At 46.9% G+C, this 17,021-nt stretch overlaps 3 protein-coding genes across 10 annotated transcripts in view; 1 reads left to right on the top strand and 2 right to left on the bottom strand.

Annotated features, from left to right (window-relative positions):
* BORCS7 (BLOC-1 related complex subunit 7) overlaps positions 1–17,021 on the bottom strand; it is a 228,286-nt gene that overhangs the window by 60,008 nt on the left and 151,257 nt on the right. The gene's annotated exons all lie outside the window — the stretch shown is intronic.
* Positions 1–17,021, top strand: part of ARL3 (ADP ribosylation factor like GTPase 3) — a 537,289-nt gene that overhangs the window by 395,989 nt on the left and 124,279 nt on the right. The gene's annotated exons all lie outside the window — the stretch shown is intronic.
* WBP1L (WW domain binding protein 1 like) overlaps positions 1–17,021 on the bottom strand; it is a 79,273-nt gene that overhangs the window by 13,570 nt on the left and 48,682 nt on the right. For both annotated transcript variants that reach the window (XM_050804170.1, XM_050804171.1), the window contains exon 2: positions 5,137–5,239. In XM_050804170.1, coding sequence (XP_050660127.1) covers positions 5,137–5,239 — 103 coding nt within the window. The remainder of the gene's footprint in view (positions 1–5,136; positions 5,240–17,021) is intronic.

Genomic DNA, 17,021 nt, shown 5'->3' with positions numbered 1-17,021 from the left:
TAAGTGAGCTCTCCTCCCATCCTGCATGACGGTGGGTGACTGGCTCCCCGGGCCCTTCCTTGCTCTCAGCAGGAGCTCCTGCCACTGTCACAGTGGAAAAGGCCTGAATTTGGGAAATGAAGACGTCAGAGACTTGCAACTTCATCTGAAAGCCCAGCCAACTTTCCTACAAGCATGACTGCAGACGTGGAAAAGGCAGATGGCCTGGGTTCAAAGACCAGCTTAAAAACACATATTCTAGCTTTGTGACCTTGGTCATTTTGGTTTTACTTCCCTCATCTGTAAAACAGGGAGAATAAAGCTCTCTAACTTATCGGGTCACTGTGAGGACTAAATGAGTTAATATATGTACTGTACGCCGAACTATGGCTGACATACGGTAAATTCTTAGTATGTTCATTGTTGTTGTTACAGGTTTAACCATAGACGGGAAAGGTTTCCTTTACAATTTCCTTTCAATTTCCCTTTTGACCCCCAAAAAGTATTCCATAAAGAAACACAGGGCCCGGTACGGTGGCTCATGCCTGTAATCCCAGCACTTGGGGAGGCTGAGGCAGGTGGATCACTTGAGTTCAGAATTTGGAGACCAGCCTGGCCAACACGTTGAAACCTCATCTCTACTAAAAATACAAAAATTAGCTGGGCGTGGTTGCATGCACCTATAATTCCAGCTATTTGGGAGGCTGAGGTGGGAGAATTGCTTGGACCTGGGAAGTGAGATCATGCCACTGCACTTCAGCCTGGGCAAGGGAGTGAGATGCTGTCTCAAAAAAGAAAAGAAAAAAAGAAACATGGGTTAGGAACAAGTCCATAGTCTGCTTTTAGGTTCTGTTCTTGGCAAAATTCACCGGAAATTCAGTCAACTCCTATTTACTGAGCTCTTGCTAACAACTGGTATCTTAAGACAAACCAAAAAAAAAAAAAAAAAAAAAAAAAAAACGAAAACAAAAAAAACAGGTAAAAAACGAAGCTTGGGCAACATGGTGAAATCTTATCTCTACAAAAAAATATAAAAATTAGCTGGACGTGGTGGCACGCACTCCTAGTCTCAGCTACTCAAGTGGCTGAGGCGGGAGGATCCCTTGAGTCCAGGAGGTTAAGGCTGCAGTGACCAAAGATCACACCACTATACTCCAGCCTAGGTGATAGAGTGAAACCTTGTGTTACACACAAAAAAAGAGGAAGGAAGGAAGGAAGTGGGAGGGGGAAGGGAGAGGGAGAGGGAGAGGGGGAGGAGGGAGGGGAAGGAGGAGGGGGAAAGGCTGGGGAAAGGGGAGGGGAAGGTGGGGGGAAGGGTACGGGAGGGTGGGCGAAAGGGTAGGGGAGGGTGGAAGGGAGGGGAAAGAAAGAGTGGAGAAGGAGGGGAGAGAGGAGGAGTGAGATGGGAGGGAGGGAAAGGAAAGAGAGAGAGAGAGAGAGAAAGAAAGAGAGAGAGAGAATGAAAAATGAAAAACAAGTTGGGCAGCATTGACAGGATTTGCTAATAATAGCCTGTTTCGTGTCACCTCAGGGAAATTCCACTGTCCAGAAACCTACCCCTCTCCCTCCTAAAGCCCAAACCAGGGGAAATTGATGCCTGGGTGAAATTCTCCCAAATGATCTCAAGGGCAGAAATTCCCAACTTTGATCTCTCCCTAGAAAATGTAGCTTGCTGAGTGGAGAGAGCCCCGGGATGAGAACTGGGAGGAGTGGCTTTGGGGTTTGGGCCACTGGACATCTTATCTCCTCCCTACTGGATTACCTTCTTAAGGTAAGAATTCTGTCTCTCCACTTTCCAGCCCAGAGGAGGTCACAGCATCAACTACGAACTTGTTACAATTGCACATTCTCAGGTTTTTTAATTCTCAGTTTTGAATCAAAAGCTCTGGGAGTAGGGCCCAGAAGAGTGTGTTTTCAGTAGCCCTTAAGGAAATTCTGATGCCAGCCGAAGTTCAAGAGCACTGGAATAAGGGTTTGTTGAATGAATAACTGATGGAATGATGAACTAAAGTACACGTGCCATAACAATGCATGGAGATAATACTAGCAATGATCAGGTCCTTATAGCCTCAACTATTGCCCCTATAAAATAGGATCTTCCGTTCTCATCACATGCAGGCTTAGGTTATGAAAAATTAGAGACATGTGGGAAAGGTTGCCGGCCAGAGCTCAGTCTACGTGTGCTTGTATGTCTGTGTAAACCACGTGTGTATGTGTGTAAGTACGTGTGTGAGAATTAAGAATTTTCCTCAGCACACAGGAAAATTCAGTTTAGTAGAGGTAAAGGGTGAGTAGAAATGGCATTTTTTCCCTGAGGCCTTTCCTGTAGGCAACTATAGTTAAGGAGTTGCCCTGTCTAATGAAAACTCTGCCAAAGGATTTCCTGGCTGAGGATTTTTCTTTCCAAAGGAAGGTGGGAAGGAAATCAGCCCAAAGCCCAAGACTTTCACACTTCAGGCAAAGTTGAGAGGTAGTTAGAGGCAACAGGGTTGAAAGCAACAAAAAGTGCCGTTTTGATGAGAACTTCAGGTGTTTGTTCCAACATCAACCTCCCTCCCATACATGCCAGGCAGAGGCCATGACCTCAATAAAGAGGGATATTGGAGGACTTCGTGAGAGCGGCGTTTTGCTTTTGTGCCTCCCATGCCTCCAGAACATAGAAAACACGTGCCAGCTCGTATAACAGGGCACCTTTTCTCTCCGTCTAGACACTGCTCTCTGCCGGGCCTCCTCCTTTCCCAAATGCCCATAGCTGGAGAGACACTTAGCCGTTCATGCAGCTCTTTCTCTGACGTTCTTTAAGCCCTTGGGGTGAGGCACCTGCTTTCCCAGACTACCTCCTTGCCCTCTGGGTCTCCCTGTCCCTGCCACTCCACCCCCTGGCCCTGGCTTTGGTGACCCAATTCCAGTGGCTCCTGTGTCGACTCTGCCAAAAGCCCAGGAGGCTCTGTCAATCTGAGATGGGGCCATGAGCAACTTCGTTCCTTTTCGCAACTGATGCCGCCTGGCCAGGCCCCAGAGAAACAAACTGCAGCTCTGTGGCTTTTTGGCAGCCCAGCTTCGACTTTTGTTTTAACAAAGGGTGGGAAGGAGAATTTGAACCCTGTGGTTATCTGCATTTTAAAACATTTAAACAGAGTCTGTCTACCTGCTTGGCACTGTGTGTCCTCTAGTAAGTTTCTCAGCCCCACCCCTTCTAAAATAGCAACAATGACTGTGCCCTCCTTCTTTGCTGCTTATATATCTGCAGGTCTGGTGGGGACATCTTGAGCCCTGTGCTCTCCTGCACTGGACTGCTCCTGGAATTCCTCAGAAAGGCAGATGAGCCCGTCCTCAGTTCGCAAAAGGGAAGGGCAAGGGTGAGGGAGAGGTCTTGTTTGGAGGAACCACTCCTGTTGGCTACAAATACAACTGCATTTCAGAGGGAAAGACCTTCCAGCCAAGAGTCTAATTTCCTCTCTGGCCCAAACAATAGTCCTTCTGGCTGCCTTCTTGCCATATCACTGACACGGGGGTTGGCAGGGGGATGAGGAAGGGGAAAGGGGCAGATAGAACGGTGGGGGCAAGGGCATAGTTTGACAAACCCAAAGTCTGTTTCCAAATGGAGGCAGTGATGAGGGCTTAGAATCATCTGGGGAAACCATTCTGCAGTCTCCTTTCTCAAGAGACAATTGTAAGAACTACTGCGATGTCGGTCACCTGGGGCCTCCCTGTCCTAAGGACCACCCCCGCCCAACACCCTCTCATTCTTTGTCCAGCATCCTACACTGTCTCATCTGAGTTCCAGGAAGGTCAGAGTACAAAGAGTGTCAGTTTAAACAACCCTGGGCCACTCCCTGAAGACCCTAACAACATCACCACTGTCGTGCAAGTTGAAGCAGCAAGTGGTTCTGGCCTCGGTCAAACCAGTGGCAAGACAAGGACGGTTTCCACATGGCAATTTTTTTTTTTTTAGATGGAGTCTCGCTCTGTTGCCCAGGCTGGAGTGCAGTGGTGCAACCTTGGCTCACCACAACCTCTGCCTCCTGGGTTCAAGTGATTCTCCTGCCTCAGCCTCCTGAGTAGCTGGGACTACAGGCGCCCGCCACCACGCCCGGCTAATTTTTGTATTTTTAGTAGAGAGGGGGTTTCACCATGTTGGCCAGGCTGGTATTGAACTCTTGGGCTCAAAGTTGCCTTGGCCTCCCCGGGTGCTGGGATTATAAGCGTGAGCCACTGTGCCCGGCCTCCACATGGCATTCAGCCGACAGTGAAAGGTTAGGTACACTGGAGAATCCTCCAGGAGCTTCCATGTGAGAACTGGGTAAGAAATAAAAGGAGCTGAGCCTCAAGACTCCCTCTCTCCAGAAGGTCCTGTATAGGCAGGGACCTAGGGAAAGACTGTTCCTTTCCGAAGGACCCTCAGAAACAGACGGACTCCATGAGGTTCCATGGGAAATTCTGGAAGCCCCTTGGTCCTTACAAAAAAATGGCACAGTGACCATATAGAGTGGCCTGGCATTCGCAGTAGCTTGGCTTGCAACCTCTCTCTGCAAAAACAGCAAGCAGCCGGGTGCGGTGGCTCACGCCTCTAATCCCAGCACTTTGGGAGGCCGAGGCGGGCGGATCGCGAGGTCAACAGATTGAGACCATCCTGGCCAACATGGTGAAACTCCATCTCTACTAAGAATACAAAAATTAGCTGGGCATGGTGGCGCACACCTGTAATACCAGCTACTCAGGAGGCTGAGGCAGGAGAATCACTTGAACTCAGGAGGCAGAGGTTGCAGTGAGCTGAGATCACGCCACTGCACTGCAGCCTGGTGACAATGAGACTCCGTCCAAAAAAAAAAAAAAAAAAAAAAAGGCAAACCAGGGCTTCTGGGCTGGCCCAAGGATGGACCTAAGCTGTTGTCGGCTCAGCACACAATGGAGGGGGCATCCAGGAAAACCCCAGGCAAGAGCTTCTGCAGCAGACCTTGCTGAAACCATATTCTCCAGTCTTCAGCTAACAAAGTCCAAAGAGCACCAGAACTCTCTTCCTCTACAAAGGAAGCACGCCTGGAACCCATAAACAGATTCCACTCACCAACACTGTCCCCACGAGAATCCGAAAAGGGCTACAGAGGCCGTAATTGGGATGCTGGGATACTGAGAGACACCCGAGCAAGGACTTACACCAGAGTTCATAGTAGTAGTTGCAGCACTGAGACTGTCCACAGCAGTGTCCTGTGTCACAGATGTAGCTTTGATTGTTGGTACCCACACAGGCTTCCTTATCCTAAAAAATTTAAAAAGCATGTTAGCATATTAAATGACAGCTTTTCAACACTTTCCTTCTCATCACTGTCCTCCTGGTTGTCTATTCACCTGCCCACAAAACAGTCTGTATCAATGTTTATTCCATTACGAAAAACAACTTTGGCCAGGCGCGGTGGCTCACACCTGTAATGCCAGCACTTTGGGAGGCCGAGGCAGGCAGCTCGCAAGGTCAGGAGTTTGAGACCAGCCTGACCAACATGATGAAGTCCCGTCTCTACTAAAAATACAAAAATTAGCCAGACATGGTGACGCATGCCTGTAATCCCAGCTACTCAGGAGGCTGAGTCAGGAGAATCGCTTGAACTGGGGAGGCAAAGATTGCAGTGAGCCGAGATTGTGCCACTGCACTCCAGCCTGGGCGACAGAGCGAGCTCCGTCTCAAAACAAAACTTTAAAAGATTTACACAACAACAAAAGAGTTTTGGAAAAAAATATGCTTTATTAAAGAGGAGAGGAGATTCAGGACACAAAAGCAATTGGCAGAGTAAGTTTTCCTCGGACAGGACAGGAAAGGGCTGCCTCACTTTCTTTATGTCCAAGTAGAAACATTTCATGTTCTGGTGCTAACCTCAGCCAGTAGGAGGGTGATGATTCTCTGGTAATTAGCAGTATGTTTTAAATAAAACCGGCTTTTCTGTGAAACTTCCTGGAATAATTAATGCGGTATGTATTCTAGGATTAGCATCTGCTCAGTTATCCCATTCTCCTTTTTAAAACACTTGCTCTCCAAGGTTAATTCACAGTGTGATCCTAAAGAGGGCAACAACAGCAAAAATCCACAACTGAAATTCTTCACTTTTCAATAAAGGGCCAAACTGCTTAGACAACACAGTCCAATTTCAATCTGCTAGATCATTTTTGCTTATTGAATAAGAATCCTGACTGGATCCAGGATTCATACTGTCCCTTGTTAGGGGCACTCACATAAAGGGCACTGCTGAGTGGCCATCTAGCAGTCTGCCAAATTCTGTCCACAGCACTGGTGGATGAGGATGGAAACATTTAAAAAAATGTTTCACATGTAAGATATAAAATATCTCCCAGACCAGCGTTAACCTTAGCCCAAAATGTACTTGGGACCACTACGCGGATGATGAAACCTGTAAGGCATCTGCTATACGTGGCCTTCAACATTTCTTCATCCTAAACAGTAACACAGTCACTTACTGGACGCGGTCTTTGTGCCAAGCATTGTGTTGGGTTCAAGGGATACAAAGATGAATAAGACATTGTCCTTATCTCCAAGAAGCTCAGAGTTAAGAAGGAAAAAAGCCCTGCTCAGCAAAGAAACTAAAGCCACAGTATTTGCGGCGACTCAGGCTGGCCCTGCCCACAGTGCACATCCGGAGGACAGCTGCCAGTGGAAACTGGAGTCACATGGTCGGCTCCTCCTCTCTGGGCCATGCTTTACTACACTGTCTACTTGGCCAAGGGTATACACCAAGCACTCCAGGGACTGTCTACAGGGCTAGAGGCTGGGCAGAAACAGGACTGGCACCTGAAGCCACAGAGAGACAACAAGAGAAAGCATAGGGCTAAAAACAGAGTCCCCCAGCTTAGTGCACATTTCCACCATAAATCTTTAGGTGTTTCTTGGTCTCAAAAGCTTTACATTCTGATATAAGAGTTTAGAAAGAAGGAAACGTGGCATTTACAAACCCTGAGAATGAGGCCCTCATAACACTGCACGCAGAGTTCTTTCCATGTGCTCCTTCTCCCCTCCACAACCACCCTCCCACACCCAGCATAAGCAAAATGAGACACTGGCTATCAAGTTGGATTTCTCATACCATCTCCTTAATCCTGTACTAAAAGTGAAAAACAGAATGATTTCTACTGGCCGTGTATGCCACTCACACCATCGTAGTTGAAAAACCATTAAGTTGAACCATCACAAGTTGTGGACCATCTAAGTATCTTGTCCCCTATACTCCTTCCTCCCTCCGTTTTCACCATCCCACCAGCCCACCACAAGCAAAATGATACACTGGCTATCTAGTCAACTTCTCCTCTGAAGCCCGGTACATGTGGGAAAAACAGATCTATGCTTGCTACTTTGGCCAGAACACGCACTCTTTGACTTCAGAGCAAAACACGCCTTTCATAAAAACATCAGAAAGTTTCTCCCAAGTTTACCAGGCCCTGTGAATGCCATTCTTCTGGCACTGGCTTGAAAGAGCACAGTTCAAAGTGTCCACATAGCTTCTAAAAGAGGCAGTGGTGCCTACACTTGGCACAAGAAAGAATCCAATGACACCTTCTGTCTCAGGAAAATTCACCAGAGGCGACCCAGGCTCGGAACACAGGGCTGCCAACTGGTCCTAAGTGAGACATACAGTGGAATGCACTTGAAATGTAAACAAGTGGCATCCTCATAACCTACTGGTGTCAGTCAGCTTTTCTCTCAGAATTCTGTGCACCGAGGCAGGGGGCCTGGAATAAACAAGACCCCACTCTGCTTCACCGTTCTGCCTCTGCTTTCCCAGGGAGAGCAGCAGAGTGGAAGCATCATTGAATCCAGTGTTCCTCAGAAACTTTTTAACCCAGTACAGAAGTGCTTGGCTTACGATGGGGTTATGTCCTGGTAAACCCATCATAAATTGAAATATCGTCAGTCAAAAATGCATTTATCACACTTAACCTACTGAACAGCATAGCTTAGCCTAGCTTACCTTAAACATGCTCAGAACTTACATCAGCCTACGGTTTGGTAAAATCCTCTAACACAAATTATTTTACAATAAAGTATTGAGTATCTCATGTCATCTACTTAATACTGTATTAAAAGTGAAAAACAAATGATCTCTACTGGCTGCGTATGTCATTTGCACCATCATAAAGTTGAAAAATCATTAAGTTGAAACATCGCAAGTTGTGGACATCTATTTATCTAGTCCCCTGTGGTCCTTCTCCCTCCTCCAAATACAGAGTCCCTGAGCTGCCTGGGATGGTCTTGGTTATGGGAACTGTCATTTTCTGCTGCAGGGGGACAAAAGAAGGTGGATCTCTAGCAAGGAAGAAGTGAAGGAGGATTCGGGAGATAGTCAGGTATGAGTGCCGAAGTGAGTTCCTTCAGAGAGACCTGCTGGTGTCAGTCAATAGTGGTGTGGAAAACCCAGGAGCCTTGGGTTTGGCCCCAGCTCTCCCCGCCCCCCTACTTTTTTTTTTTTTTTTTCACTCAGAGTCTAACTGTCGCCCAGGCTGGAGTAGAGTGGCGTGATCACGGCTCCCTGCAGCCTCGACCTCCAGGCTCAACTGATCTGATCCTCCTGCCTCAGCCTCCTGAGTAGCTGGGACTACATGTGCACGCCACCACATCCGTCTAATTTTTGTAGACCCCAGCTCTATCACTACACAGAAATGGACTTTGGGCAAGTTACTCAATGGCCCTAGGTCTGGTTAAGACCACCGCTAATGTCTCCTTAAATTTTTTTTGGGGGGTGGGGAAGGATGGACTCTCTGTCGCCCAGGCTGGTGTGCAGTGGCATGATTTTGACACACTGCAACCTCCGCCTCCTGGGTTCAAGTGATTCTCCTGCCTCAGCCTCCCAAGTTGCTGGGATTATAGGCGTGAGCCACCACGCCTTAAAGACAACTTAAGGCCAGGCGTGGTGGCTCACGCCTGTAATCCCAGCACTTTGGGAGGCCGAGATGGGCAGATCACGAGGTCAGGAGATCGAGACCATCCTGGCTAACACGGTGAAACCCTGTCTCTACTAAAAAAATACAAAAAAACTAGCCAGGCGAGGTGGCGGGCGCCTGTAGTCCCAGCTACTTGGGAGGCTGAGGCAGGAGAATGGCGTAAACCCAGGAGGTGGAGCTTGCAGTGAGCTGAGATCCGGCCACTGCACTCCTGCCTGGGCGACAGAGCAAGACTCCGTCTCAAAAAAAAAAAGACAACTTAAAGTTGTCTCCTTCAACTTTAAGGTTTTATTATCCTCCACATCCCCTGTCCACTCTGACCTAGCAGCCTCAAGCCAATGCAAGATATCATGAAATCTATGTCTCCTCTCATGCAAACCCACAGCAAAGAACAGTGGTGTGGAAATGCTGCCTGTGCTCTTCCACCCCTCCTTATATGAGGAGCCTAATCATTGCACACCTAGGACTCAAACACCTCCAGGTGGCTCAAGATCTACACAAAGCCTAAGTAGTTAATAATTCGCTGGTGCCAGGTGTGGTGGGTCATGCCTATAATTTCAGCACTTTGGGAGGCCAAGGTGGGCAGATTATTGGAGCCTAGGAGTTTGAGACTAGCCTGGACAACATGGCAAAACCCCGTCTCAACCAAAAATAACAATAAAATTAGCTGGGTGTGATGTTGCACACCTGTAGTCCCAGCTACTTGGGAGGTTGAGGTGGGAGGACTGCTTGAGCCCAGAAGGTTGAGGCTGCAGTGAGCCATGATTACACCACTGCACATTAGCCTGGGTGACAGAGTCAGACCCTGTCTCAAAAAAAAAAAAAACGGCCGGGCGCGGTGGCTCAAGCCTGTAATCCCAGCACTTTGGGAGGCCGAGATGGGCGGATCACGAGGTCAGGAGATCGAGACCATCCTGGCTAACACGGTGAAACCCCGTCTCTACTAAAAAATACAAAAAACTAGCTGGGCGTGGTGGCGGGCGCCTGTAGTCCCAGCTACACGGGAGGCTGAGGCAGGAGAATGGCGTGAACCCGGGAGGCGGAGCTTGCAGTGAGCTGAGATCTGGCCACTGCACTCCAGCCCGGGCGACAGAGCAAGACTCCGTCTCAAAAAAAAAAAAAAAAAAAAAAAAACAAAAAGAGTTAGCTGGATCTAGGTTCAAAGCCCAGCTCTTACAGTAGGGCTATTAACCGTGTGACTTTGGGCTACCTAACTTCTCTGAACTCCTACTATCAACATTATTCTGTGAGCCACTATTGCTGGGCATGAAAGACCATCCAAACAGTACTTTGCCTTCACTCAGAATTGTTTCAGAACAGCCAAGTTCTCTGTGGCAATGTGGGCTGCTCCAGACACATGAAGAAGAAAAGAAAAAGGAACTGGAAAGAATGCAATGGAAAGGTCAAATATGAAAAATTCTCAGCACGCTTTATGATTATCCTATGCTTTTACAATTTATGTATTTATTGGAGACAAGGTCTTGCTCTGTTGTCCAGGCTAGAGTGCAGTGGCACGACTGTAGCTCACTGTGGCCTCAAACTCCTGGGCTCACGTGATCCTCCTGCCTCAGCCTCCCGAGTAGCTAGGACTACAGGCATGTGCCACCACATCTGGCTTTTTTATTTTTACTTTTTTGGTAGAGGCAGGGCCTCGCTATGTTGCTCAGGCTGATCTCGAACTCCTGGTCTTAAGCAATCATCCCACCTTGGCCTCCCAAAGTGCGGCAATTACAGGCATGAGCCACCACACCTAGCTTATGCTTTTCTTCCAAGCATCTTCAAAGCACATTACACATTATTATATTGTTTAGGTCATCCTCACAAAACTTGCAGTCTAATGAAAGATGGTAAAATAATTACGCAGATAAAATTGTGACTACAATAAATGTTAGGAAGGAAAAGTACAGATTAGGTGACAGTGCGTAAAAGATAAGACCTAGGAACTCGTCAAGAAAGTCCAGAACAGCTTCTGGGAGGAAGGTAAGCTTGAACTGAGATTGACAGTATGGTTAGAAAGTAGTAACTAGTGGGCGCAGTGGCTCACATCTGTAATTCCAGAAATTTGGGAAGCCAAGGCGGGCGAATCACCTGAGGTCGGGAGTTTGAGACCAGCCTGACCAACATGGAGAAACCCCGTCTCTACTAAAGATACAAAAATTAGCCGGGTGTGGTGCCACATGCCTGTAATCCCAGCTACTTGGGAGCCTGAGGCAGGAGAATCACTTGAACCTGGGAGGCGGAGGTTGCAGTGAGCTGCGATAGTGCCATTGCACTGCAGCCTGGGCAACAAGAGTGAAAGTCCATCTCAAAAAAAAAAAAAAAGAGAGAGAGAAGAAAAAAAAAGAAAGAAACTAGGAAGAGGACAGAGAAGAACATCACAGGCAAAGAAAATGCTACAAGCAAAGGCCTTTAGCTAGAAGGAGATGGTAGAAGAAGTAGATAGGGAAGTTAGGTAGGTGTGGACCACTCTATACAGGGAGGTGACAAGATCATACTTGCATTTTAAAGATGTCATCTTCCTGGCAATGTTTTCATTTGCACAAAACTCCCCGGCTAAAACAAAACCCCAGAAAGCTAGAAATGTACAACTTGTCAAAAAGGAACTTTGGTGCATAATGAATGCTCTTACGCTGAAGTCTTTCACCTCGGGAGTGACCCTGGTAGTGACTACTAGGAGCCCCATCTGCTACAGGTATGTGCCTTCAGCCCCAGTGCCACAGTGACCAGCTCTGAGAGACAAGGCACACATGGTTACCAAACAGAAAACAAAGTCACAAAGAAGAGACAAGCAAGACCAACATCAAACTGGAAAAAACATTTTTACAATGGAAAGGATAAACAGTATGCCTTTTGCACATATGCAAAAAATTATCTCCTCTCTTTGGTGGCAGTATAAACTGTGGGACTAACAACATTTTCCTCAACAGTTTCCACATCTTACAGTTGCTATTCTTAGCTGAGCCACTGTAAAGGTCAATTTAATCAGCGTAAAAACTTTCTAAGTGCCAGCATAAAAAGACACACTGGGCAGTAATGTTTCCCCAGGCATGGTTTTAATCTGCCACTTTATGGGTCTGGAAAACTCTGCTAGCAACTGGCTTAATGGCAACAGCGTCATGTCCTTAGGAAAACATTTTAAAGTTTAAGAGTGAAAAATAAGAAAATTGACGTCCTTCCTGGGACGCTAAAGTACAGGACACCAAATATCTTGGCTGCTGGATATGAATTAATTTGGAGCATCACCTCTGGCTTTCCCTGCAGGAAGAACTAAATCTTTTTTTGTTTGTTTGTTTAAATAGAGACGGTCTCCTTACGTTGCCCAGGCTGGTCTTGAACTCCTGGGCTCAAGGGATCCTCCCACCTCAGCCTCCCAAAGTGCTGGGATTACAGGTGTGAGCCACCATGCCTGGCCAAGAACTAATTCCTAATGGAAATGTTCAGTTCTCCAAATCATTTAACACGTACGTATTGACCCCCTTCCCCCAACCATGTGCCAGGCACTATGTGGGATGCTACAGCTATAACAATGAACAAGATATTCGGGGGGTGGGAGAGGACAGCTTCTGCTTCTGGCAATATAGCTGGGTAGGTAACTAAAAATTCTTCTGCTATAAAACCCTGGCTATACAACAATCCCTTTTAATTATAAAGCTGAACTCGCAAGAAAGCAAGGAGGATCACCCGGGACCAAAAATGATAGCGGGAACTAGAGACCACAGTAGTAAATGAGATCAGGCCTTTCCAGTTGACCTAGAAAGTGGGGTAGTTTGTTGATCTTGGGCCCACCTAAAACAGGCAATTGGAACTGAGAACCAATACAAAGCTGGGGCCCTCAGAGGGGGAGAACAGATTAGAAAAAACATTAGCCCACTGGCACATAGTGACAATAAAAAGCCCTGAAGTGGGAGGAAAACAGCATCTCCTCTAATAATGTGTGATCACAGATTATTTCAGATTTGAATTGTACTACTACATGGTCTGAAGATCCCCAAGCCAAAAATTTAACACAAAAAGTAGTCCCAGGCTGGCAATAACCCTGCAACATCTGGCGGAAATACAGAACTCTGAAGAGATCTACCCTTAGCCACGGCACAAAGGATTCCTACAAATAAAGTTCTGTTGGCCGGGCGCGGTGGCTCAGGCCTGTAATCCCAGCACTTTGGGTGGTTGAGGCGGGCGGATCATAAGGTCAGGAGTTCGAGACCAGCCTGGCCAACATAATGAAACCCTGTCTCTAATAAAAATACAAAAAAATTAGCCAGGCATGGTGGCGGGCGCCTGTAATCCCAGCTACTCCGGAGGCTGAGGCAGGAGAATTGCTTGAACCCGGGAGGCAGAGGTTGCAGTGAGCCGAGATTGTGCCATTGCACTCCAGCCTGGGTAACAATGACTCTGTCTCAAAAAAAAATTAATAAAAATAAAATAAATAAAGCTCACAATCCAAGATATAAAAATGTATGCAAAACTACTTTGGGAGGCCGAGGCAAGCGGATCACAAGGTCAGGAGATCGAGACCATCCTGGCTAACATGGTGAAACCCCATCTCTACTAAAAATATAAAAAATTAGCCAGGCGTGGTGGCAGGCACCTGTAGTCCCAGCTACTCAGGAGGCTGAGGCAGGAGAATGGTGTGAACCCGGGAGGCAGAGCTTGCAGTGAGCCAAGATAGCACCACTGCACTCCAGCCTGGGCGACAGAGCGAGACTCATCTCAAAAAAAAACATATATATATACACACACATATATATATACACAAAACTAATCCATTACAAACAAGACAAATCCAACAAATAGCAGGATAAGACCCCCTGAAAAAAAACTCCCTAAGATACAAGCATATTTCAAATGATTAAAGCCAAAAAGAAAGAATTAAAAACACAAGAAAAGAACATTACCAAACAAGAGATAGTAACAGGCAGATAAAACTTGTAGAAAAATAGTTATTGAAATAAAAAACTCAACAGATGGGTCACAAAGAGAGGAGACCAAGTTAAAGAGGAAATTGATAAACTAGAGAATAGATCTGAGAAAATTAACCACCAAAGTGCTTCTACAAGAGAAAACATGGAAATGAAAAATGAGAAAGAAGCTTGGGAAGAAAAGAATGGAGGTGAGGAAATATTTAAAGGGATAACCAAAAATTTTCTATATAAGACTGATTAAAGATACAAAATTTCGGCCAGGCGCAGTGGCTCATGCCTGTAATTCCAGCACTTTGGGAGGCCGAGGCAGGCAGATCATGAGGTCAGGAGATCGAGACCATCCTGGCTAACACAGTGAAACTCCGTCTCTACTAAAAATACAATTAGCTGGGTGTAGTGGCACGCACCTGTAGTCCCAGCTACTTGGGAGGCTGAGGCAGGAAAATCGCTTGAACCTGGAAGGCGGAGGTTGCAGTGAGCCGAGATCATGCCACTGCACTCCAGCCTGGGCAACAGAGCGAGACCCTGTCTCAGAAAAAAAAAAAAAAAAAAAAAAGATACAAAATTTCCAGATAAGAAGCAGCCCACACCTAGGTACATTGTATGAAACCGCAGAATAACAAAGGCAAAAGGATTTTTAAATATGTTCCAGTTGGGAAAACTGACAATTAACAAGCAAAATTAGAATTTCACTAGCAGTAATAAGCTCCATGAGGATAATAAAACAGGATAATGAGACAAAGAGTTTTAGATAGGGTGGTCAGGAAAGGCCACTCTGAGTAGGTGACATCTGAGTCGAGCCCTGACTGCTGAAAAAGAGCCAGCTTAACCAGACCTGTGAGAACAGTGTTCCAGGAAGAGGAAATATCAAATCCATGCAAAAACACCAGAGCAGAAACGAACTTGGTGTGCTCAAGGAAAAGAAAGAAGACTCGTGTAGCTGACTACAGTGATCTCAGGGAAAGCAGTGTGAAAGAAGAGCTAAGAATTCAGCTGAGGTCAGACCTCATAGGCTTTGTATAACAATTAAAATAATCTCCAGGCTGGGCGCAGTGGCTCATGCCGGTAATCCCAGCACTTTGGGAGGCCGAGGCAGGCGGATCACCTGAGGTTAGGAGTTTCAGACCAGCCTGGCCAACATGGCAAAAACCATCTCTATTAAAAATATTAAAAAATTAGCCAGGCGTGGTGGTGTGCACCTGTAGTCCCAGCTACTCAGGAGGCTGAGGCACAAGAATCACTTGAACCCAGGCGGCGGAGGCTGTGGTAAGACGAGATTGTGCCACTGCACTCCAGCCTGAGCAAGAGAGCCAGACTCTGTCTCAGTAAAAAATAAATAATAAAATAAAATAATCTCCAAAGTACCACAGTTTGTAAATTCGCTGTTGGTTTTGGCTAGTCCCTCCCTTAGGCTATGGTGGAGACTTGAATAAATATAAAAATATTTTTGGCCAGTCGCGTTGGCTCACGCCTGTAATCCCAGCACTTTGGGAGGCTGAGACGGGCGGATCACGAGGTCAGGAGATCGAGACCATCCTGGCCAACACGGTGAAACCCCGTCTCTACTAAAAATACAAAAAAAATTAGCCGGGCGTAGTGGCAGGCACCTGTGGTCCCAGCTACTCGGGAGGCTGAGGCAGAAGAATGGCGTGAACCCGGGAGGTAGGGCTTGCAGTGAGCCGAGATCGCGCCACTGCACTCCAGCCTGGGCGATAGAGCGAGACTCCGTCTCAAGAAAAAAAAAAAAAAGAAAAAGAAAAAGAAAGTTAAGATCACATTCTCCCTAATAGTATTGGTTTTTTGTTTTTTGTTTTTGTTTTTTTTTTCTGAGACAGGGTCTCACTCTGTCGCCCAGGCTGGAATGCAGTGGCAAGATCTCGGCTCACTGCAACCTCCACCTCCCAGGTTCCAGTGATTCTCCTGCCTCAGCCTTCTGAGTAGCTGGTACGTCAGGCGTGCACCACCACACCCGGCTAATTTTTTGTATTATTAATAGAGACAGGGTTTCACCATATTGGCCAGGCTGGTCTCGAACTCCTGACCTCAGGTGATCCACCCACCTCGGCCTCCCAAAGTGCTGGGATTACAGGCGTGAGCCACCGCACCTGGCCACTATTGGTTTTCTCCGACTGTTTAAAGAGTTGAGGGAAATAAATATAATTGTTCAAGGGCACATGTTTTCAAATTGGGTGGAAGGAGAATACCAAAGGGCTAAGGATGAAGAAAGTAAGCTCATGAAGGGGGATGATGCAGCAGGAGTCCTGGCCTATTGCTTCCTATGTGTTAGTGTGTTAGCCTAGTCTCCCTTTTTTTTTTCCTCTCTTGAGACAGGGTCTCACTCTGTCACCAAGGCTACAGTGCAGTGGCACGATCATAGCTCACTGCAGCCTCAACTTCCCAGGCTCAAGCAATCCTCCCACCTCAGCCTCCCAAGTAGCTAGGACCACAGGCACATGCCACCACACCCAGCTAATTTTTTTATTGTTTGTAGAGACAGGATCTCACTATGTTGCTCAGGCTGGTCTCAAACTCTGGGCTCAAGCGATTCTCCTGCCTCAGCCTCCAATAGTGCTGGGATTTCAGGCGGGAGCCACTGTGCCCAGCCTAATCTCCCTTTCTTTGATGGTAGGGTTGTCATGTACTACTTTCGTATCCTTTCTAGTATATACCATACCTGATAATTATTCCATAAGCTTTGGCTAAAAGAGCTCAATTCCATCCTTCCCCATAAAGGACAAGCTATTACTAAGAAGTTAACCAAGACTTTGTCTTACATGCAATGGGACACTAGGAATGGATTTTTATGCTGTTTGGCTGAATTCAGTAGTTTTCCAAAAGAACAAATAGCCTGGGCTACATGGGCAGGTTCCCCTAACCAACCCAGTAAATCTTGTCTGATAAGGTTCAGCCTCATCCCTCAGATCTGATAGTGTGGTTTACTCCTTAAGGGCTCTGCACTCCAGCTCCCTGGGCTCAAGAGGACCCAGTCCCCCATCCTTTAGCTATAGAGTACCCTAAAGAGTAAAGCCAAAGACTGGAGCTCGTGACCAATGTGAGAAAAGCCTGGAATCAAAAGAGGTGGCTGCGGCCTCAAGATGAGCCCACAGTGTCATGGTCCCCAAAGGGGAGTCCCAGGGATAGTAGTGGGGACAACAGGGGTCCATTGACTTCAACCCA

The sequence above is a fragment of the Macaca thibetana genome, chromosome 9, assembly GCF_024542745.1.
Source record: "Macaca thibetana thibetana isolate TM-01 chromosome 9, ASM2454274v1, whole genome shotgun sequence".
Lineage (NCBI taxonomy): Eukaryota > Metazoa > Chordata > Mammalia > Primates > Cercopithecidae > Macaca > Macaca thibetana.
This window is presented reverse-complemented; position numbering and strand designations above follow the sequence as displayed.